General features: G+C 42.7%; 1 protein-coding gene across 1 annotated transcript; it reads right to left on the minus strand.

Annotated features, from left to right (window-relative positions):
* Positions 1 to 574: 574 nt before the first annotated feature.
* On the minus strand, positions 575 to 21,187 carry LOC149331523 (uncharacterized). Its single transcript, XM_089557358.1, has 3 exons — positions 20,949 to 21,187; positions 12,886 to 13,353; positions 575 to 3,462 (listed from the first exon to the last, which is right to left on the minus strand). The coding sequence occupies exons 1-3, from the start codon at positions 21,097 to 21,099 to the stop codon at positions 2,867 to 2,869; spliced, it is 1,215 nt and encodes a 404-aa protein (XP_089413484.1). The 5' UTR covers positions 21,100 to 21,187; the 3' UTR covers positions 575 to 2,866.
* Positions 21,188 to 23,315: the final 2,128 nt, after the last annotated feature.

The raw sequence follows: 23,315 nt of genomic DNA on the forward strand, positions 1-23,315 counted from the left end.
CCTGACTGTGCCTGACACGATGGCGACCTCCAAATTTGGATTGAACCCAGGTGAAAATATGAAGTGGGATTCCAAATGGTCCTACTTGTTTTCAAGTGGTGCCACTTCAGAACAAGTTGTTTTACAAATGGTCCCATTTGCTTTCAAGCGGTGCCACTTGAAAGCAGGTGGTTTTGCAAATGGTCCCACTTGCTTTCAAGTGGTGCCATTCGAAAGCAAGTGGTTTTCAAAGTGGGACCACTAGACTGCAAGTGGCCACAGCCACAGCTGGGCTTCAAGTGGAACCTTGATCCGTGTGAACATTTGCATACTAAAGAAAAAAGGCAGAACTGTAATAGATTCTTAAAATAGAGCTGTCAGCAGCTTAACTTACAAAGTTCTATTAATCATCATTTGCTCAATCACTGCGGCCGAATTTACATGAAAAAACTGCACTCAATAGGCAAGCACTACTGGCCCCAGTATGGCAGTCTCACAAGTAGGGTATATATATGGAAGCAAAAAAAGTGCTCTGTGGATGCGTAGTCATGAGCCAATGTTGTTAGTGTCTGACTATAGTAATTCTTGTGTGTGGCGTATGCTCGTGTATGCGTCTTGATTTCCATGACAGTATATGTGATTCTCAGTTTCAATTCCCCTATGAAAATGTTGGCACCAGGCTCAGCACCACCCTGTAGTCCTCACAAATCAGTTTTCCTTTTGCACCTTAATAATATGTAAAGGCAGAATTAGAACAAATTTCAAAACCCAGTTGGAACAATCTGAAATATTGAATTTCATGGTTTTAATTAAAATATGATTTTTTAATGGTCCTGCTTGCTCAAGTGGTCCCGCTTGCTCAAATGGTCCCGCTCTACCAAGTGGTCCCTGTTCAATAACTCACTTGTGAAATTTCCAAACGGGAATCATTTTTTTTAAATTTGGCCCTGGTCATTTCTCAGAATTTGGCCACCCCCAAAATTTGACCTTGGCCAATTTGGACCAAAATTAATGTCCAACCATACCTGACTGTGCCTGACATGATGGCAACCTCCAAATTTGGATTGAATGATTTTTTTTAAATTTGGCCCTGGTCATTTCTCAAAATTTGGCCACCCCCAAAATTGACCTTGGCATATTTGGACCAAAACTAATGTCCAACCATACCTGACTGTGCCTGACACGATAGCGACCTCCAAATTTGGATTGAATCATTTTTTAAAATTTGGCCCTGGTCATTTCTCAAAATTTGGCCACCCCCAAAATTTGACCTTGGCCCATTTGGACCAAAATTAATGTCCAACCATACCTGACTGTGCATGACATGATGGTAACCTCCAAATTTGGAATGAATCATTTTTATAAAATTTGGCCCTGGTCATTTCTCAAAATTTGACCTTGGCCCATTTGGACCAAAATTAATGTCCAACCATACCTGACTGTGCCTGACACGATAGAGACCTCCAAATTTGACTTTGATCATTTTTATAAATTTGGCCACCCCCTAAATTTGATCTTGGCCGATTTTGACCAAAAGCGATGTCCAACAATAATTGAGTGTGCCCGACACGATCGAGACCTTCCTATTTGGCCAGGGCCATTCCAAAATGCTATCACTCAACCTCTGGGTGTGTCCCCTTAGGCAATACGCCACTGCCCCGGCAGGTGGCTATTTTCAACATGGCCACCAGTGGGTCTTAAGGGACCGGGGTTGCTCTTCCCGAGCTCCTGAAACACTCATATTTGCAAGGATAGTTCTTCAGGCGGCCGCCCACCTCTTGACCAATCCACTGTGCCACAGTGGGCAGGTTGCAATTGCGATGAAGTTATGTTAATTTCACTGCCACATTCCATGGTGGGCACCTTGGCAACTTTTTCTGCACCTTGGTCAATCAATGAGAGAGTGAACACGCATGCCCGGTCAGAATTTTCATTTCAACAAAAAATATATATATAATAATGAAAGTGCACCCACAAGAACATAACTGAGCTTCCTGTTAAAAAAAAAATTTATTTTTACGAAAAAAGAATCACAAGGAAAACTTGGTAGATAGGTCTATTTTCTTCAATCTTCAAACCCTAAACTTTGGACCACCATGAAAAGAACAGCTGTAAACACATTTTTCAGTCCACATTCCACATACAGCCTAATGAGGTGATGCGCATGATTTTGCCTCCCAGTATGGGCATAAAAAAAAAGAGGTAAACGTGGCACATTTTGAAAAAAGTTCGAATTATGGAGGGGTACATCTCTCCAAATCTGAAACCTAGAAAACTGAATCTGTGAAGAGCAGTGATTATGTGTTCTGTAGGCAGAATCATTCTGGACTCCCTGGTGGGATTCCTTGATTTGAAAATGCACTCAATTATGAGCATGACGTTCTTACGGGTCCACTTCCATTAGTATATATATATCTTATGCGTTGAAATTAAAAATGCTGACTGGACATCCATTTTCGACCTTCTGTGGACAGACCCAGCTAAAGTTATCAAAAGACATCAGAACATCACGAAACTGCACTAACTGAACAGAGCATTCTTTCTTTGTGGCATTTTAAACTGCGTTTCTCAGTTTTGCGCAGAAGCGACACTGGAAAGTTTTGCCCTTGCGGGCTCGCATATGCGTTGTAAGGTGGTCATATCAAGTAAAGGCCATGAAAACTTTGACTTCAACCCATCATGGATGTTGGGGACATTAGCAGGCACATGCATGGTCTCAGCAATAGCAGCCAAGGAGCAGCTTTGTGCTGTTGCACTGTGAGGGCACCTGAATGTCTTTTCCACGTATCGAGGAGGTAAAATGGCACATGCAAAGCAAACGTACGCACTTATGTAGATCAGCTAGAAACGTTTGTTATAGCTAGCATTATCAAAAGACATCAGAACATTAAGAAACTGCGGTAACTGAACAGTGCATTCTTTCTTCATGGCGCTTCAAACCGCGCTTCTCAGTAAAGACCTTTGCACAGAAGGGACACTGGAAAGATTTCTTGCCCTTGTGGGCTCGCATGCGCATTGTGAGGCTGTCACATCGAGCAAAAGCCATGGGGCAGAGCTGGCACTGGTATGGCCTTTCGCCCGTGTGAGTGCGGACATGAGCAACCAAGTTGTTCCTTCGTACGAATCTGCTGCCACAGTGGTCACAGTGGTGGGGACACTCTCCTGTGTGCCTGCGACGGTGTAGAAACAGGCTGCCTGGGTGTGCAAAGCTGCTGTTGCAGGAGTCACATTGATATGGACGCTTGCCGGTGTGGATATGAAGGTGGTCATCCAGGTAGGCCTTCCTGGCAAAAGTTTTTCCACAGTGGCTGCACTGGTGTTGCTGGCTCCCTGTGTGCTTATCCTGATGATTTTTCCCATTCGTACATGGACTTGCCACACCGTGGGTCCCAGGCCAGAGGTCCACAAGTGCACTTTGTCGAGGAAGTAGCTCATGGCTGTGATGTGTACCGACCAAGCCTGCATCATGAAAACGAGAGCAATCTCAGTCAACCACCGCACTTTATGTCACTGCTCACGTGGCACTATGCCGGGGCAACTGAATGCAGAAAGCAACCACGAACAACAGTCACAAAAGCTTGCACAAGGCTTATTTCAACAGGCTGACCTTAAGAAGCACTCGAATTCGAAACAAGACTTCCTATTCTGAGGCTTCCTCGAAGGGCGAATGATCAGACCAAGCCAACTTGAAAATCAAGTTAAAAGTTCTGTATCTTGAACCTTGAGCTCACCCCATTAGGGTCTTCATGACAGCAGAGACCTTGTGATTGTGCAGAAGTTATTTTCGACGAAAATAGAAGAATATTTTCCACAACAAACCAGTGGCAAAGTGCTAGCCTGTAACACTTTAGACTGCATCAAATCTGTCCAGTCAATCTCCCATGTCCCCTGCCCTGCACACCGGAAGCTAACTTTCACAGAACTGTCGCTGGCTAGAAATTCCTGGCAAGACCGGCTTTTTGGGAAGCCAACGTTCAGCTTTGCACAAATGCAGTCCTAGTGTTCATTCTCTACTTGGCATTACACTGCCTGCAATACTAGAATTACCAAAGCTAGTGTGGCATTTGCTCGGACGCATTTCACCGTGTCATAATTAAGGCTTAGGTTCGAGGCTGTTTTGAGCAAGAGCTGACTGTGCCATTAGTGCATGCAGCTCTATCAAATTCTTGGGAAAGGTACTCAATATGACCAATGATAAAACGAAAAACTTGCCAACTTATACTTGGCTTCATAATCATAGTACAACCATCTTGGATGACGAAAGAATATGATTATCCAGATACAAAATTAAGCACAAAATAAACTAAGTGATAAGATAAAACTTCTGTATATGTCACACACAAAAGAATTTGGGGGGCGGTTATGAGAAACCTACACAAGCCATGAACATAAAACTGAATACGCGCGGACAACAAAAAATGCCACTTATGGCAGTGTAAGAAATGTTGTGCACATTTCAACTTGAACAGCAGTTAACTGTATGATAACCACGGAGTCTATTTTTATAAAAAAAAGGGGGGGGGGGTTAAATTGTTCCTGTGCCATATATTTGCCTGTAATTTTTTGCCTTGATGTGCTTTAGTGTGCTTGTTGCTTTTCACAAAGTAGAAGCTTGGGCGAGTTGGTGGGTACTCATTCTAGAACAGTGCAGACAAGACAAGGACGGCGGAAAGAAACGTACAACACAAGCGCTGTGTTGTACGTTTCGTACCGCCATCCTTGTCTTGTCTGCACTGTTTTAGAATAGAACTGTTTCATTTATTCTCTGGATTCGATGGTGTAGGCTTACTGTTCTTTTCATTTACTCTGCCATTTGTGTATTTTTTTTTTTTTCAATGTATCCCCATCTTGCTAAAATTGTTCCATGAATTTGCAGTAAGAACAAATATAATAAATAAATCCATTAATTACCGTATTGTGTTGACAGCTGTCTAAAGAATAAACACAAATTCATAACTACAGCGCGAGGAACAGGACACAGAAGAAAGGAACATGCAGGGTCACAATGCAGCGCTGGTTGACAACACATTGTTTTCAACATTGAACTGCATGGAAAAGAACTACAGCATAGGCCCCTAAACTATTATTTCTGAATTCTATGAAAAAAATTGTGGATATGAGCCTTTGCAGAATTTTGAAATAGCAGCCACACTGAGTTTTTGATTCCTATACATATACAGTCGAGCCCGTTTATAACAAACCCGATGTTGACAGTAAGTGTACTATACTTACTACGAACACTTACTATGAACTACGCACTGTCGGGCAAAAGTGGCATTTAGTGCGTAAAAATTGTGTCCTGTAGCAGTCTCTACCGCAATGCTTTCAGGCGTAGTACATGGACTCGACTGTATTAATAGAACTCACACAAAGCATTTTTAGTGTAGAATGCTGCTCGATATCCATAACTCTGCTTAATGTACCTGACTGCCCAATAAAAGGAAGTGGTCCCCGGGTGGCAATCTTTTGCGGGACTGCGTCCTGCTTACAGGCGTGATCACCGTACAGGACGCAGGACTGGCACCCCAGACATCATCACAGAGCATTATTCAGTCTCTGTGTGGCACCGTGTCAAACAAGTGCCAGTCACCAAGTGGAACAGCCGCATTGGAACAGCCACATTTGGTTTTATTGAAGGGGCACTTGCAGTACGCCAGGCACATGTTTCATACAAAATATTGCATTTTTTTTTTCTATGAATCTGCAGAATTTGAAATTCTTCCCTACTGATAACTAGGGGCCTTGACTATAGCTTATGTTTTCCAGAGTAGGTTTCACCAGAGTTACAGGCAAGGCACATATAAAGCTAAAATTTGCAAAATAATGCCACAACATGACTCAACAGCACTGTAACAGAACCATAAAGAATGACAAGGCAAGGTGCTTGTGAATACTGCAGGCACTGAAGAACATGAGCAAAATTGCAGATTGTGTTAAACACGAACAGGCGCACAGAGGCTTTTTCCACCAGAGGCTTCCATAAATCTTCTAAAGTTTCTTTACCATGCAGTTTCGTATATTCCCGGCACCAAGTGATACACATAAGATATTTCACAACACATACCCTCCACATTTCACTCATCTAAATGAGCTCTTAATGTAAAAAAAATAGGATCTGAAGCAGTTCACCCTACACAAAGTCACCACGCTTCACACCTCTTTTTGCGCTACTTAAAAAGCCATGTACTATCGAGGACAGAAGTGCCCAGGATGCGCCACTGCTGGCTCAAATTCATCACTGTGTCACCAGCGATGCAATTAACTTAAAATGGCTCGTCCGTTTCCTGCCAAGGGGTGCTTGTCTGGAAGCATTGGCTCTGCTTCCCTCAAGTCTTATCCAAGAAGCAGTTCTCACAATGAGTACGGCAAGGTGGCACACTTCCCGGTGTATGCCGCCACTTTCATAAGGTGCCAGCAAGCTACAGTTCTTTCAGGATTTTTCCAGCAGCTCACTTCTGCAGGCTGCTGTGGCATCGTTTCATGTATCAAGCATAAAGATTGAAACACTGCTCCGCCGACACTCTCGGACTTCTGCCCTTCCAGCAGGAATGGACACTGTGATAAAAAAACATATCACTACCACCAGTCTTTTTTGTGGTCCCTTGTCATGGGAACCTTTGTCCCCAATAGTATATTAATCCATCAGACCCATAAAACATTAAGGAAGTGGGTATTTTGATTCTTCCGCTGGCAGCTTTATGCCTTGTCTGGATGTTGTTGGTTCACAAGCCTGTTAGGTAGAACAAAGCAAAACATTCTGAATTAGAAAAACTCAATACCAAAATGCATCCATACTTTGTGTAATCAAATATTGGAATTTGGAGGCCATACGCATTTGAAAGATTAGTTGTGTGGACTAGAAAGTGGTAGTAATTGTAGTTTGAGGCGGAGTAGAGAACATTAAAACATGGTAATGCATCTAGTTGCCAAGAAAATCTGCCCTGCCAGATACAATCAGCGGCACATTAGAACTAGTGGCTCTTGCTGTGGCTTTTCAGCATAAAAAACTGGCTTGTACTCAATTTTTCCAAAAAGAGACTACCAAACATAAGACAAAAATCTTTCAGGGACACCTAACTGCATTTTGTAGGCAAAGCGATCACATTAGAAGCTGCTCATCCCGGTCTGGCGACGTCGCGTCTGGTCCGACAGCATCACTTACCTATAGCCAATTAGCAAATTTTTTGATCTGCGAAATTCTTTTCCCAATGAAGCTTCCAACAGCATCGTATTAAAAACTGGTACCGTACACACACAAAATCTAGCTGAATCGCTTTAACATGCTGAAAATGCCTTACAAACAATGCATGAAAAAAATCACAGCCAATTTGCATAGTGAATCAAATGCGAAATAGATGCGCTAGGAGTGCTTACCCCTGCTATACTTTCCAATGCATTTTTTACACTTTGTTATGCTTCGTTTTGCTTTGGTATTAAAGGTGGGATTATAAAGGGGAGAAAAAGAATGAGTATAAGGAGGACAGAATGACACGAGAGGAGAATGCAAGGCACGAGCAAAGCCAGTGCTCGAGTTTTGGCATTACCACAGTGAAAGAAGGTCTTCAGAGCGAAGAAAGGTAATCGAAGAGCAAGAAAGTGCACTTGAATTGTGCTTGTTAAAGTGCGAAGGTGAGCACAAGTTGCTTCACGGTACGGCGAATGGCGCGAAGCCGAGGCCTAGGGAGACCTGCGTATATACGTCTGCTGTCTGTAAACGCTAAGGGGTGACCGACATGAGGGGAAAGAGGCCAAAGTTGAGGGAGCGCTATCGACTAGCTCAGTTCGGATAACATGCGCTTGTACAACACTGCCTGGTGGCGGCCGTGACGGCCACAACTGTGATACGCACCACTCTTTCATTGGCTGCAGCTCTGCCGCCCCTCAGCCTCCTCACTGCACCGCATGACATGTCCGTCGCCACCTTCTCTTCCGCGCTTCAAGTTCGCGGAGACAGAGAGCGGCCTCGGACAGACATCGACGAAATCCGTTATCGCGGCTAGAAGTGCTAAGCACGAAAATAGCCAAGTGCTGTTTTATGTTCTTGCTAACTTGTATTCGGCTCACCACTCACCTGCACTTAACGGCTGCGTATTGCCGGTACGTTCTTAAACAAACTGATGCATCACCCCAACTGGCAGCAGAGGAAAAACCGTGGCATGAGGAAAGAAAAAATGGTGCATGAGCGGGAAGAGTCGCTGACGTGTTGGGTCTCCACACTTAATGCCTCTGACGTCTGTGATGCGCCTGCATGATCCCTCGAGGCGTAAACAATTCATCACAGACAAATAAGAAAGACACTGAACTCTCAGTCCGCTGCAGTAACATTTATATCGCACATAAACTACAACCATATGTTGTAACAACCAAACAGCCAAACACACAACATCAGCACACCAGTGCTGGGACCGACCGAAAAAACAGCAAAATGCTACCCGTAAAGGTACCACATTAGTAGGTACTCACACCAGAGCCCCACGCTACCTCGAGCTAGAAAGAAACAGAAAAAGATCACATCATAAAAACCAGAGAAAAAAATAGAAAAAGAAGAAAAATTCTCTGAGCGGAATACACAAGTCTGTTTCATGACCTAGACAACTGCAATTTATTAAGAACAGCACAACAACTGCTCTATTTGCAACTACCTTCTGAATCCAAAGCCACCCGATTCACTGCTTTAGTGAAACAGATAATTGGACAAACCTGGTATGCTTGCACATCCATTACAAAGGCAGTTATAATATGACAAACCACTGGTATGATGAACAAGTTTCCACCATCCTTTAAAATTCGTCTTGAAGATTAATTTTAGAGAGACTAAGCACATCTACTGTAGAACCAAAAGTGCACTTATGCTGTGGAAATAGCAATAACTGGTGGCGAATCATGTGCATAGATACTGCCTAGCTTTAGAATTCCAGTGCAGATCATAAATCAAGGAAATAAGCCAATCGGAGCATTTTTCGATGCTATAAGTCCAAAAATACTACTCATGTGGACTAAATAATCCAACATCAAAAAAGTCAGGGATAGAATGTGTGCTACATAAACAACTCTGACCTCACTGAATTTGAGCAAGAGTCTGTGCATGCCCACCGCTTGACTTTTCACCGCTGAAACTGCACACATCGAGGCAAATGCTTATCTCACAGCCATTCACCAAACACACCTTGTCAGTACAAAATATTCTGCGACTGCAGAGAAATACTTGATGTAGGTAAAGGAAGCTCTGTTTCATTAACCTTGAAATGGACATCAAATATTACAAAAAGGCTACAACAAAGCGAAATGCTACAACTGCTTTTTCGATGGTAATGTAAAAAAATGCCAGTTGAACGAAACGAGCTTTGGAAATAAGATAGAAAATGTTGGGGTCACAACTAGAAATGCTGATATACGCACACATATACGTGATTTTCTCGAAACTGATGCTAAGGAGGCGATGGGAAGTGGTCCATGATTGGTGCCTGTGGGTCGACATATTGCTCCCTCCTGCTACCAGTCCACTGGCACATTCAATCATCACAGTTTCACTTCACAAATATATTTCAGGAGTGCTCCTACACAGACTTCTGCTTGCTAGAGAGATAGAAGAGCCACAAAGTGCCATCGTGCGAGCTGTTTGCCGCCATCAATACAGAGAGAGGTTGCGAACAGGAAGTTCCCACTATGCACACTTGCAGGTTCCTGAAGCAAAAGTCCTTATTAGGCACCAAGCCTACACTTCTGAAAGGAAGGTTCACCTGTACCAGAATAACCTGCGGCAAAACAAGGAACTATTTGTTCACAAACATTGTTAAGTACGCTAGAGGTGTACAAATGGCACTTTTTCCAAAGCGAATCAAGTACTAATAGTGCAAAACCAAACTGAAAACGAATCAAACAGTGATAGATCCCAATAAATTATGAAATGAATATTCGTACTATTACTCTCTACTTGTACAAATATTGCTACAAAAAGAGCAATAGTAGGACACACTGAAACACAGGCAGCTGCACTGCGGCACACAATATTAATCTTAAGCTGCCGCAGTGGCTCAGTGGTTACGGCGCTCGGCTGCTGACTCGAAAGAGGTGGGTTCAATTCCGGCTGCAGTGGTCACATTTCGATGGAGACGAAACCTCTGTCATCTCTCTCACAAGTGTATGTTCAAAAATCATGGCACAAGTTTAATTACTCTCGTGTCATAAAATTCCTAGCACCCACCAGGTTTTTTTCACCCTAATCAGCACAGTTTTCAGAAAGGCTTGTGCTGCGACACGCAACTGGCATGTCTCTAAACAACACTAGTTCCCACTTAAATGTTCCCACTGATTTACTGTTTTCAGATTTCGAAAAAACTTTTGATAAGGTTCCTCACCAGCGACTCGAACTAAAATTTTCGAGATTAAACTTAAACACTCATGTATTTTATTAGATTGAAGATTTTCTGACTGACCGGCTGCAGTTTGTATATGCTAATGATTACTCCTCCAGTTTCGCTCCAGTCGTCTCCGGTGTACCACAAGCTACTGCTGTACTAGGCCCTCTTCTTCTTCTCATATATATAGCAATTACCTACCCAAATGCATTTCTTATAATGTCAGTCTTTCCGCCGACGACTGCGTTATTTAGCGTCCCATATATAACTTTACTGACAATTTAGCTTTTCAAAACATCTGGCAAATGCCGAGGAATGGTGTCGAAATTGCCCAATGACTCTCAATGTTAACAAAACAACTAATTACCATCCACAGATGTCAATCTTATCCATCCCATAACTACATACTAAACGGGTCCACTATCTCTTCACTCTTCTCTTTGCAATATTTAGGTGCTCATATTTCCAGTGATCTCAAATGGTTTTCTCACGTTACAAACATTACAAACAATGCTAACGGCTCTTGGCTTCCTTCGACGTAACCTATTCCATGCGCCATCTCACATAAAACAACTAGCATACGTAACCCTTGTGAGACCCTAACTGGAATATGCATGTGCATTATGGAACCCGCGTCACCATAACCTAATAGCTATCATTGAATCGATTCAAAACCGTGCTGCCAGACTTATCTTTTGTTTACTCCCACGATGCAAGCATCACTAACCTACAAGTTAAAGCCTGTCTTTCAAGTCTACAAGCGCGCCGAAAAATATCTAGACTGCTTGTTTCACAAATTCGATCACGCCCTATCACCTAGCGCTACAGCCATCATGCCAGTTCATCAGACCTCCAGCCGCATTACACACGCCATGGCCTTTTATCCGCCATATGCCCGAACTACGACCCATCTCAACTCCTATTTGTAAACCCTGCCATCAACTGAAATGATGTTCCCGCAGATGTCATCCTTCACTCTAACCCCAGCCACTTCAGAACTGCCACCGAACGACTTTTCTGCTAATTCATGTCTAACCCACCCCTCATGTAAAACCCCACCCCCATGGGGTCTTTCAGGCACTGGAAATAAATAAATAAAGAAACACCACTTTGAGCAGTTCAAAATAAGAATATAAATAAACAAGAAATATGATCCAATATGTATATGAAACATAATAAATAAATAAACAACAAAACAAATTCAACGTCTTGACCCCCACTAAAAAAAAAAGTTCTGGGGTCCCTGGCAATAGCTCAGGACATGAAACGGCTGACAGCTACATATGAGCCACAGCCTACAAGATCCAGCATCAAGGCAGGGTTTGCTGAACTTATCTACTGCGTCATCCAGTCTTAGAGTCCATGCATAAGCCTGTTGAATGCTTGCCACATGAAAAGACCACATGAAAAGACCGTTAGCTAGACCAACATCAATAGATTATGTTACAGGAATGGGCATTTCCTGGACTTCTATGTAATCAAATTGAGAAAGCTGTAGGACCTAATGTGTGAATTTCAAAACCAGTGCCATAAAACGTATTCTTGAAATACACTGCTGCAAGATACAGCCAGATACCCTGTTCTTTTTTTTCTCTCTCTCTCTTGGTGAGACGATAGAGCTTGCACCAGCACAAGAATTCGTCCCAATGAAGACAGAACAGCAGTGTTAGGGGGATAATTGACAAATAAAATGAAATGAAAACAGCACTTCTCTCGTTCGGATACCTGCTGTTCCAGAGCACAAAAAATGTGCTTCTGGTGAAAATGCAACAAGCTTAAAACTCTGTCCACTCCATGTAAAGTTAAAAGGACCCCTTAAAGAAGCAATGAATCTGGAAGCATTGATCAAATGGAAGGAGGCACTATATGTGTGTACCACAAATTTTGCCCTCAAATGCCTCTTTTGCAGTTTAGAAAAAATGTGCTCCGTCTGAAAGAATAGGACCTAATGAGCGATTCAGTGCCAGTGTGCTCTGAGGGCATGTGAATGTATGTTTCACAAAGGGTTTGTTTAAAGGGTTTTAACATCACAAATCAGCAGAGGCTTTGAGGGACATTGTAGTGGAGGGCTCCAGATAATCTCAATAACTGAGGTTCTTTAACGCGCACTGACATCGTACAGTACAAAGGCCTCTGGTGCTTTGCCTCTGTCAAAATGCCATTGCCGCAGCCTGGATTGAACATGCGCTTTTTGGGTCAGCAGCTGAGCACCATAATCACTGACCCACCAGAGCAGCTTGCTTCACAAGTGGGCTTGGTCAACAAAGCGGATGCATTGAAAAAGGTAAGCACATAAATACGTTAACCAGGAACACTTGTGATAGCTAACGTTATCAGAAGGTGTCAAAACATTACGGAACTGGGGTATCTGAAGAGTGCTTTCTCTCTTCAAGGAGCTTGAAACTTTCCACAATTAACGCCTGCCTGCAGAAATAAGACTGAAATGATTTCCTGCCCTTGAGGGCTTGCACATGATTCACGAGGTGTTCGCTTTGTGACGACTAGTGTTATCTAAAGGCAACAGAAGATCATACAACTCTGGTTTCTCAAGAGTGCTCTCTCCCTTCATGGCGTTTCAAATCACGCTTCCTGGAGAATGTCTCTGCACAGAAGCGACACTGAAATGGTTTCTCTCCCTTGTGGGATCGCACATGGGTTATGAGGTGGTTACTTTGTGTAAACGTCATGGGGCAGAGCTGGCACTTGTATGGCCTCTCTCCCGTGTGGGTGCGAACATGTTCAACCAAGTGGTAACTAACTGAAAATCTTCTTCCGCAGTGCTCACAGAGGAAAGGACGCTCTCCGGTGTGGATGCGATGGTGTCGAACCAGGTGCGCTTTCTTTACAAAAGTCTTCTCACAGTGGTCGCACTGGTGTAGCTGGTAGGCTGTGTGTTTACCCCGGCAATTTTCCATCTTAATACGAGGAGTTCCAACACAGTGCAGTGACGGAGACCTTTTCGCTACTGAACCTTCTCCAGGAGGCTGGCCGTGGCTGTGCTGAGGGGTCACCAAGCCTGCATTGTCAAGACCAGACCACATCCTGTCAACCATAGCACCCCGCGTCACAGCTCGCAATGCACTAGAGAAACAACAGCTGTACAAAAATGAGCAACACTTGAGTCAATAGGTTTATGCTGAAAAGAGCTCAGCTTCTGAACAAGACTTTCACTCCGAAGCTCTCTTGAGGCGGTAACAGTGTTCGACTATAAAGGAAAATGGTCAGAGCAAGTCAAGCTGAAAGCTGTGCATCTTGATCCATGTGCTCACCCAATCAGGGCATTCACGACAACATGGCCATTGTATATGTGCAGAGGATAAGAAAGTTTAAAAATAAAAGAATCAGTGACAATGCGCTACAGCCTATAACGTTTTAGACTTCACCACAACGCATCCACTCTCTCGAGTCAAGCTTCCATGCCCAATGTCGTCGACATCGGAAGAAAATCTTCAAAACAATGTTATTTGTAATAATGTGCCTGCAAGACTCGCTTGCTCACAATCCAACTCACATCTTTGCACACATGTACCACAAATTTTAATTCCCTAGTTTGCACAAGCCAGAGAATGGAGACTACATGCGCACAACAGATATGCTGCTTAGAGAGGTGTAAGTAATGTTGTGCACATGATGAAACATAAACAACAGTTATTTGTGCCAAAACCAAAAAAAGCGCAGACCACACACTATAGCTGTTATCAACACATGCGCAAACTATGAACTCCAGTTAAAACCAGTTCATAAATTTGCTCCTCAAAATCTGACTGCACGACAATAAAAGCAAGAACTGATGATTTTTCAGAGCAGGTTTCATGAGAAAGTTTTAAGCATAAACATAAATTTCAAGTATAAGCCGAAAGTTCATAAAATCTTAAGTCAATGAAATTCAAATGTACAGTAGCAGAGCTGCAATAGGCAAACAAAGCAAGGTGCTTACGAAAACTGGCGGAACAGAAGCATATAAACCAAGGTCACAGATGAAGCAGAAGATGCACAGGCACAAAAAGCTACCAAGACGCCAGCATCTCTCTTCCACTACAGAGTTCTTCAAATAATCACAAGGTTTCTTTGGCATGCGGAATGTTCATGCTCAAACACAATGCCACACATGGTATAACTGACAACACATCCTCTACATCCCACTCAAGTGGACGAGCTTTCAATGTAACCAAACAGGGTCTGATGCATCCTATTTTGTTCAACCACAATAGGCTTCAAATCACTACTTGAAGAGCTAGGAAAGCAAATCCACACAGTCCATAAATGATGGGAGATTTGTTGATACATCTTCCACTGGAAGCTTGCAGCAATTGCCTTGACGATATTGGATTGGATGCCTGCAAAGCAAAACAGAGCAAAACAGGCTAATCAAAACAAGCCCAATATCGAAAGCAAAATCACATGAACTTTGCATGGTCAAGAATTGCAACTGTACGACCTACTGCACTATCTACAAGAGATCCAGAGCGACAGCTTCAAGTGAAATCACAGATTTGTATTTGTGCACTTGAAAATTACAGGATGGAGGCCACAGGATGGAGGCCAGCAACGTGGTCCTGCAATAAAAAATGCAGAAAAGCCAATTTTATTGCGAGCCATCTTATACCTGAAGACATATCTAGGATAGGAGGAGTTCAATCCTCAATTCATACTCAACTAGAAATGAAAAAGATGCAATTAATGTCATGAGCATATATCTGCTTCCGTTCAAGCGTTATTTTCATCATAGAATAAATTAAGCTTTACTTTAAAGTTGTCTTCAGCTACAGTGACATTTGAGTGCATTAATGAAAACAGGTAGCTCTATTCCAGCCAGTTTAAGGAAAAACTTAAGGAAGCCATTTTCTCGACACAACTTCACACTAGCACAAGTTGTACAAGTTGACTTGGAGTTTGTGTTACCATCTTGCATTGCAATAAATGCAGGAATATTAACATACATGACATTTAAGTTCCAAGATATGAACTATGAGTTACACCAGGCCACTTTAGAAACAACACTTCAATAAGCAAAAGGAATAAATTACAAGAAAGAGACCACAACGTAGACTTGATGGGACGTTGAATGGTTCAGTGCACAGTCCATCATTGAATATCTATTATGATTCATTATCTATACATGCTTTCATGAGAAAAATTCCAAGAGTATCATGCCAAGAAGGGAATAACACATATATGAAATAAACACAACTATGACCAAAAGACACTGCAGAGTGGCACGGTCACACTAAATGACCAAAGCAAATAAGCTGAGCCACCGAGCCATTGTCCACCGAGGGGCCGCCGCTGTGGCCCAGTGGTTACGACGCTCGGCTGCTGACCCGAAATACACAGGTTCGATCCCGGCCACAGCGGCTGAATTTCAATCGAGGCGAAATTCTAGAGACCCATATACTGCGCGATGTCCGTACACGTCAAAGAACTCGGGGTGGTCGAAATTTCCGGAGCCCTTCACTATGGCATCCCTCACAGCCTGAGTCGTTTTGCGATGTTAAACCCCCGTAAAGCATAAACCGAAACGATAGGGAAGAAATGTTTGGACCACTGCTGACAAGAATGAAAGATAAGCCGCCTGCTTAGGTTTCATGCAGTCGCTGCATTCTAGTGCGGGGAGTCTCAGATCCCTTGTCAATACGGGTGGGGTCGGAACCTCCCCCCCCCCCCCCCCCCCCCCCCAAGACTCCCAACTTAAGCACTGCACACTTTCAATGTGCTAGGACTAAAATCCCCAATCTCAGATTTTGCCGCTGTTTCTCCAAAGCCTTTGGCAGGTGGTAATCTGCCAGTGGTCAACAATGGTAAACACTAAATGGGAAAACACTATGGCCACGAGTGGATTTGAAACACAGAGCAGCGCAAGCAGATCAGCTTCTCTAGCCACTGAATTAGACCACCAAGTCACTGCCAGCCCCAAAGATTGTTCTTCTGTCTGAAGTCTCTCTCCATAGTTTAGGGGTCTCAGGAAGAACAACCGCCAGTGGCAGCACCTGCATACGCAGGATGGTGGCACAAAGCTTAAAGGTGCTCTGAAGAGGAATCTGAACTCGTATGCTTGTCGCTGGAACTCGATCTGCGCGTTCTGAGCGTTCTTGGAAACTGAGTTATTACCCTGTGCGGCCGATTTCCCTAATTTAAATCAGATGAACGTCCATCTCCCGCCATTTTTTTTAATTCCCCGCAAACAGTGGGAGGAGTCGACCAACCTGTCTCAGTCCCATGGCGGCTTGCCGCTCTGCCATCGGCGGTGTGATACGTAGTGATCAGCAGAAGCAAAGAGTCTACGCGTATTTTTATTTCCGTGGGCCTAATTTGCAGCTATGTAGTCTCCGACTAGATCTATTTATTCACGGAAACCTAAAAGAAACAAAATAAAAGTGAAAGAAAACTCTCCACGCGACTGCCTGAAAGGCACTGCATGCGTTGGTCGGCTCCTTCCACCGTACGCAGGGAATTGAAAAAAATAAAGGCAGGAGCCGAAGATTAATCCAATTTAATTAGGAAAATCGGTCGCACAGGGTAATAAATCAAAGTTTCTAAGAATGCTGGGAGCGTGCAGATCGACTTCCTGTGGCAAGAAGGCGAATTTAGATTCCTCTTCAGTGCACCTATAACCATAGCACCACTGCGTCAGTAGTTGTATGACTCCCAGCAATATATGAATGCAATGTAGAGAGTGACAAATTCCATATATAAAGGATTAACCAATTAATGCTATCGCAACATACCCTTAAGGCGGAGCTTAAATGTGATTTCGCTGATCTTTGTCTGAAGCTTGCCTGACCTTGAAAACCGAGCCTTGAACCAAAATCGAAATGAAAACCAAAAGCTAGAGCACCAAATTCACATTTGGCCTATTGTCCACCATTTTTTTTCTCTACAATGGGGCCTCCAATGCTAATGCATTGAAACTTGAGAAGCTGAAGCACCAACGGCAAAATACAAGACAAAAGAGAAAAGACATAATGGCTACCCATTCTTCTTCATACATAAAAGGCTAAAATGTCTGAAGCAGAAAGAAGTATAACACTGTGCTCCACAAAATCATTGCAAAGCATTAAGTTTCTTGCATGCACACAGAGGACATCAAGCTTCGCATATTTAAAAAATCTCACCACTGCAACCTCACCTACATCGAAGCCCTTGAAACACCACAGGAAATTTTTGATATGCCCAACTCTCAACAATGAGAAAAGCAGTTCAGTTCAGTGGGAGCTTTATTTTGCACAACATGAGCACCAAGATTGACATTAATTGTTTTAACAGCTCCTTCCTCCTGCAAATGGCACTTGCTGCCCTGGTGATGTTGGTTCTGACGACTGCGAAGTGAGACAGGTCAAATCAGCATGAGTACAGAAAGACCCAAGGCTACAAACAGCACTGTTCATACTGCTATCAATTCCTCAGGGGCTTTATTGAAGGCATAATACATAATTGGGAGAATACTCAGCAGATATGGTAGTCTAAGACAAGCTGTCGAGCTTGTTGGTGCTGATCCACTGTGTCTAAGCACTGTCAACCTTAATAGATATGGTAGAAAAAAAAACGATTAAGATCCTCGAGAGATGTCATAATTAGTTGTTCTAGTTCGATTGTGTGTCACAAAATGTCGATTTCAGTACAGACAGTACTGTTAAATCTGCTCACTAGCTAAAATTGAAAATCATATTAAATCATAGTTTGGTTGCAGTCGAATTAACTGTTCGCAGTTGCCTCTTTCACATAGCATTATTCGCTTTGCACTGTCTTCTTTACGCTCTTATTCCTCTTGCATTTGTTTCTTTGATGCGCACTGTTCATAGATTTGGATTTTTTATCTTCTGTGCTGGCTTTTGCGCTTTTTGTTGTGCTTGCTTTTTGTTATTTTTACTTGGAAATAACTAATGAGACAGTCTATATTTCATATATTTGCCTTCTGACGCCCTCCTGTATGAGCCTATAAGGAAAACAGTAAATATAAATAAATAAAAATAAATAAATTGCGTTTGACTTAATGCCTGCGACTGAAACTTGCACAAAGCTTCCTTTCACATTGAGGAATCAAATACTATCCTCTGTTAGTCCCTCTGACTGTGTGTTCGTACCCTTTTCAAATGCTTCAGTCATAGCTGAAACTAGTGCAGACAACATGCACTGCCCCTGAAAACAGATCCTTAAGTACTTTTTATTAGATGATACCTCTTTTTTTTACAACATCACTTTCCTCATTTGACAGTAATGACAGAGGGCAGCGTTTCACATGTAAACCTCTCTGGCATCCATTGCATTGACTTGTGTTCAAGTCCACCTCTGCAACAAGTAACGTACGCTGACCAATGAGGGATCGATTTTGTCACCTTCTGAAAAAAAATAGAGCATAGCATGCAGCCGGACTCTGGTTAAGGTGCATATTTTTGCGAGGACCGCTCGTAAGTCACACGAATGGGCTTCAATACTGAAAGATACCCATGCCTTTCAGAACACACAGACGCATGCTTGAGAGTTTTAACAGTGGTCCGCTCCAAATACACAACCTGGAGATAGTTAATAGATGTGATGCTTCCACTTCAGTTCTTTTTGGTGTTCTGGGCCATCTACTGTATGAATTTGATGGTTTAAACTCAATAACAAAGGCCAGAAGTTGGCATCTTAAAATATGTGAAGTCAGTTTTAGGCACTGAGGAGGATATGCTACAACTGGATCCAACATATCTGCAGTGAACCATCAAAGCAACAAAAACTCCCAACTGGCTTGGCCCGACACTTTGGCAGTCGTGATAGGCCGGTACATAATAACTAAGTGGCAACAAATCATGAACAGACCAGTACACAAATGGCTTTGGCCCTTCAATTTCTAGCTCTAGCTCTCAGTTTCCAGTTCAGTACCAGTAAACAGTGTGGTATAGTATGGAAGCAGTTTGTAAATGCTAAATGAAAAGCGTGGTGTAGACACACCAAATTTTTCGTGGTGTGTTCTTGCTCTAGAATGACGTGCAAGGCATTATTAAACATGGATCACGAGGACAAATTCACCTGCATCCTGTAATTGATTTATAATCAAATTCCTTCTGGCACACAGCTTTGGTTTTGGATTTAGCAGTTGAATCGTGATTATGTCTTCGCAAGCAAGTATGAAGTCCTGTTAGGTTTCCTATTAGGTTTCAGGCACGGCAAAATTGCCTTATAATAGCTGTCGCTTCACTTGTCTTTCTGGCTTCTGGAACAGGCTAGCATAAGATTCAAAAAGAATTAAAACGTAGCAGCAACTATATTCCAGTTCTTGTGCACCTCACGTGATCACAAACCTACTTGTGATGTTAAAACCACCATTCAGGTGCTGATGGTGGAATTAAAACTGTATGTGAGAAGACAGTCAATCGCAAACTATTTACTACTGGCTGTAGGCTAATTACACTTAGTGATTGATGTTTAATTATGTCAAATGCACCATTCTAAAGAAAAAAAAAACATGGAACGAAAAAACTGGTATCACGGCTCCTTTAATTTCTCTTAGTACCACCTGCGCAAATTTAAGGTTGGACTTGTACGAACAGCCAGTGCCGTTTCCTTTACTTTGCTTTTTTTAGCACAGAAAGTGCAGAGGAAGCACTGTCTGCATGACTAGGCACTGGCTTAAAAGTACTAAAGAAGGTACGTGAAGAAAGCAAAAAAAAAATAAGACCACCTAGTAGTAGTCTTACTATGCTTTTGGTGGAACATTCTTGATTTTTCTGGGAGACCACAGCTATGTACAGCATAATAAAAGAGCAGCCACACAGTGAAATGAACAGCACCATTAAAAACAGCTCAGTGCATCACTTTTTCAATGAAAAATATACAGGAAGGTTTGAGTTAAAAAATCATCATCAGCCTGACTATGCCTACTGCAGGACAAAGACAACCCCCCCCCCCCCCCCTACCCCCGCGCGCACGAACGCACGCACGCACGCACACGCAAGCAAGCAAGCGCACAAAAAAAACATTCGTGAAACTGTGACTTAACGAAAGAGGGTAGGCTAGAATGGAAAAGAAAAATTTGATCTGCGGTTTGCGACCAATCCGAAATGTGGTAGGCATCCAGAATATTCAGTGATCCAGTGATTATTCAGTCGTTTACAGTCGCGGGAAAATAGTCTTCATTCCCCTGCAGTAAAATCTTTAGTAAAATTTCTGTTATCAGCGTCACTGATAGGGTGCTAACGCAAGCGGTTTTTTTTTTGTTTTTTTTTACACGAATACAGCAGAACGCTTATATATCGCGTTCACGCGTCTTTGTACGATCCTGTCGTCGCCTTGTGTAGAAATGGCCGCTTCTTTTTATAATGGTAACAAAGAATGACCAATTTTCTTCATGTCGATTCACTGCTTTCTTCACTTGGCGATTTGGTCACGGAACACTTCTCGCGCACTCGCCGCAGGTTCTGTCCTTGCCACTGTGTATTCACTTTGCCACCTAACCCCAGGTGGTCGAAATTTCCGGAGCCCTCCACTACGGCGTCTCTCATAGCCTCAACCAAGCCAACGCAATTAATGGACAACGACCTTGCATTACGTAGAACATCCCAAGTTCCTTTCCAGCACTCATCCAACTACAGTTCCCGATGGCACGAAAGTTTCAAATGGTAGCGGACTTACCAACGTGAGGCTCACTGCGCGTCTCGGCTTGCCAATGTTGCAAAGATGCTATTGTCCCAACACAGTCTTCTAATGGTCTGGTTGCCGCTATAAAACTGGGAGAGCGTATGACAAGCGCAGCAGTGAGCAGGGAATATTCAACTGCGCACATTTGAGCACATCTGCCTCAAGAAAAACGCGAGCGCACGCGAGCGCTTTGAGCACGGCGCCTGACAGCGCGACAGACGCAGGAAGAAAAGCAAAAATGAACGCGGCTCCTCCAAGTTCCAACACCTCCACCAAAATGATTCGTTACCAGTAAAAAGATAATAATATAAAATGATGGAAATTTTATATGTAGAATTGTCCTTTTAACGTGAAAGCTGACGGTTCGTGAAGGAAGGAAATAATTGATTCGAAAGTGCAGCCACCTACATTGCTTACAAATGGAAGTGCAATAGCGCCATTTTTGAACCACCTGCTGGATCATGGAGGAAGAAAAAAAACTGTGCTGCTGGATGCACTCGGGCAGTCGATATTCGCTCTGCGTTTAATGAAGGACAAAGTTTCGAGCCTGCTTTTGATAATTTCAGACAAATGTAGACTTAAGCTGTAACTTAGAAGTCACCAGTTCAGCCAATCAATACGCACTGAAAAAAAATATTTTTTTTTTTTTGTACTTGAGAAGGAGGACCCTACGGAATGCGGTTTGATAATCCCCAGTGTTGCCCTTTAATGTTGAATTCGTCGGTGCTGCCGGCTATCAGTTAATGATAAAGTCCAGTAAACTCCTATTCTTTGTAGGGGGTAGGCCCAAAATATTCTTACCTTTAGTAGATTTTGATCACGAAGGGTGCATTACAAGCCACATGATGTGGTTGAGAAGCAAACCCCTAGGCTACAAACTTTTGACAAACACTGCACTGTGTTGTTTCAAGATGAGAGCTGGCTTTTCTTCACTAAATTAAAAGCAATTTTTATCTGCTCATCTGGAGATTGCTGACCTCTACCTATTCTGGGGCCCACAGATGGACAGATTGCAAGACTTGAAACTGATTTGGATGTTGCCGAGATTCACCAAGGAAATTCATTTTAACAATGAGGAGACTGCAGCTCAACACACCTTTCAGCACTGTGCTCCTGCATATTATTGGTTTCAGAAGCTGCAGTTTGTAGAAGGACTTGGAATGTGCAAACAAGTAGCTTTGTAGTGCTGAGGAAGTTCCCACAAACAGATTAAGTGATCAAAAGACCTCTATACTGCAGGCCTTCTACAAATCGTCAAGGAAAAAGAAAGAACTGTGCTATTATAGTGTACGAAAATTTTTCTGACGTATGCCTGAACCACAAGTTGATCAGCTGCAGACCTGTCTGGTTGAAAGCCTACCTGGCACCTATTAAGGATGCCACTGAATCTCCAGCTAGGACCAGAATGTAGCAACTACAGTTACGACAGAAACAGGCTGCATGTGCCCTCCAAAGCTTTCCAACAAACTTTCTACCTACCGCCGCAAGATCACTCTGCAACTGAAATACATACAGGTGGAAAAATGCACTGAATATTCTCTACTTCAGAGGATGTTGTGCACATTCTTTTATTGGTTACTTTTGGCAAAGGAACATAATTTTCAAAGGGTACCAAATAGAGCTGGTATTTCCCGTACCTGATTGACCAAAATGTTCCCTTTGACAGGAACACATATCAAACGAAGCAGGTTATTGATAACAGGAGAGATGAAAAAAAAAATGTACACAGGGTAGCTCATAATAAAATTAAAAATTTGAGTGTAAGCTTGTACGATTTTATATTATGCACCCAGGCCACAGAAACCTTCAAAGGCACATATGTTTGATTAGCCTTTGTTATTAGTATTAATGATGTAGAAAAAAACAACAGGCGATAAGACAGATAAATACAGCTTTTCAACCCCTATTGTGTACAAATATACAAATATTGTAACCTGAAAGAACTATCAGTCATTACTTGAAGAAAGACTTGTCTTAATTGTTTGGTTGGGTAAGGCAAAGTGGACAACAGCAGAAATACTAACTTATCGCAGTTAATGTTTCTTGCCCTCCCTTAGCAGCACCAGGGAACAAAAGTATGACTTTTACAAAAGTCACTCAAAACGCGCATCATCTGATGACCACACATACATTTTGGCACTGCTTACATCCCTAATCGCGAAGTCAATACGTGAAGGACATTTTTCCCCAATAAGTGACATACCAATGTACTGCCCAATATTGATAGATCGGCAGGGTAAATTGCCTTGAGCTAACAAGAGGTGCTGTCAAGTGACTGTAAACAGAGCAAATTCCATTTCATGTTGCCTTGAAGTGAACACCGACACATATAGCGTTCCAACTGAACCAACACAACCATGA

Source organism: Amblyomma mixtum, chromosome 8 (genome assembly GCF_055824585.1).
Source record: "Amblyomma mixtum isolate Tamu chromosome 8, ASM5582458v1, whole genome shotgun sequence".
Lineage (NCBI taxonomy): Eukaryota > Metazoa > Arthropoda > Arachnida > Ixodida > Ixodidae > Amblyomma > Amblyomma mixtum.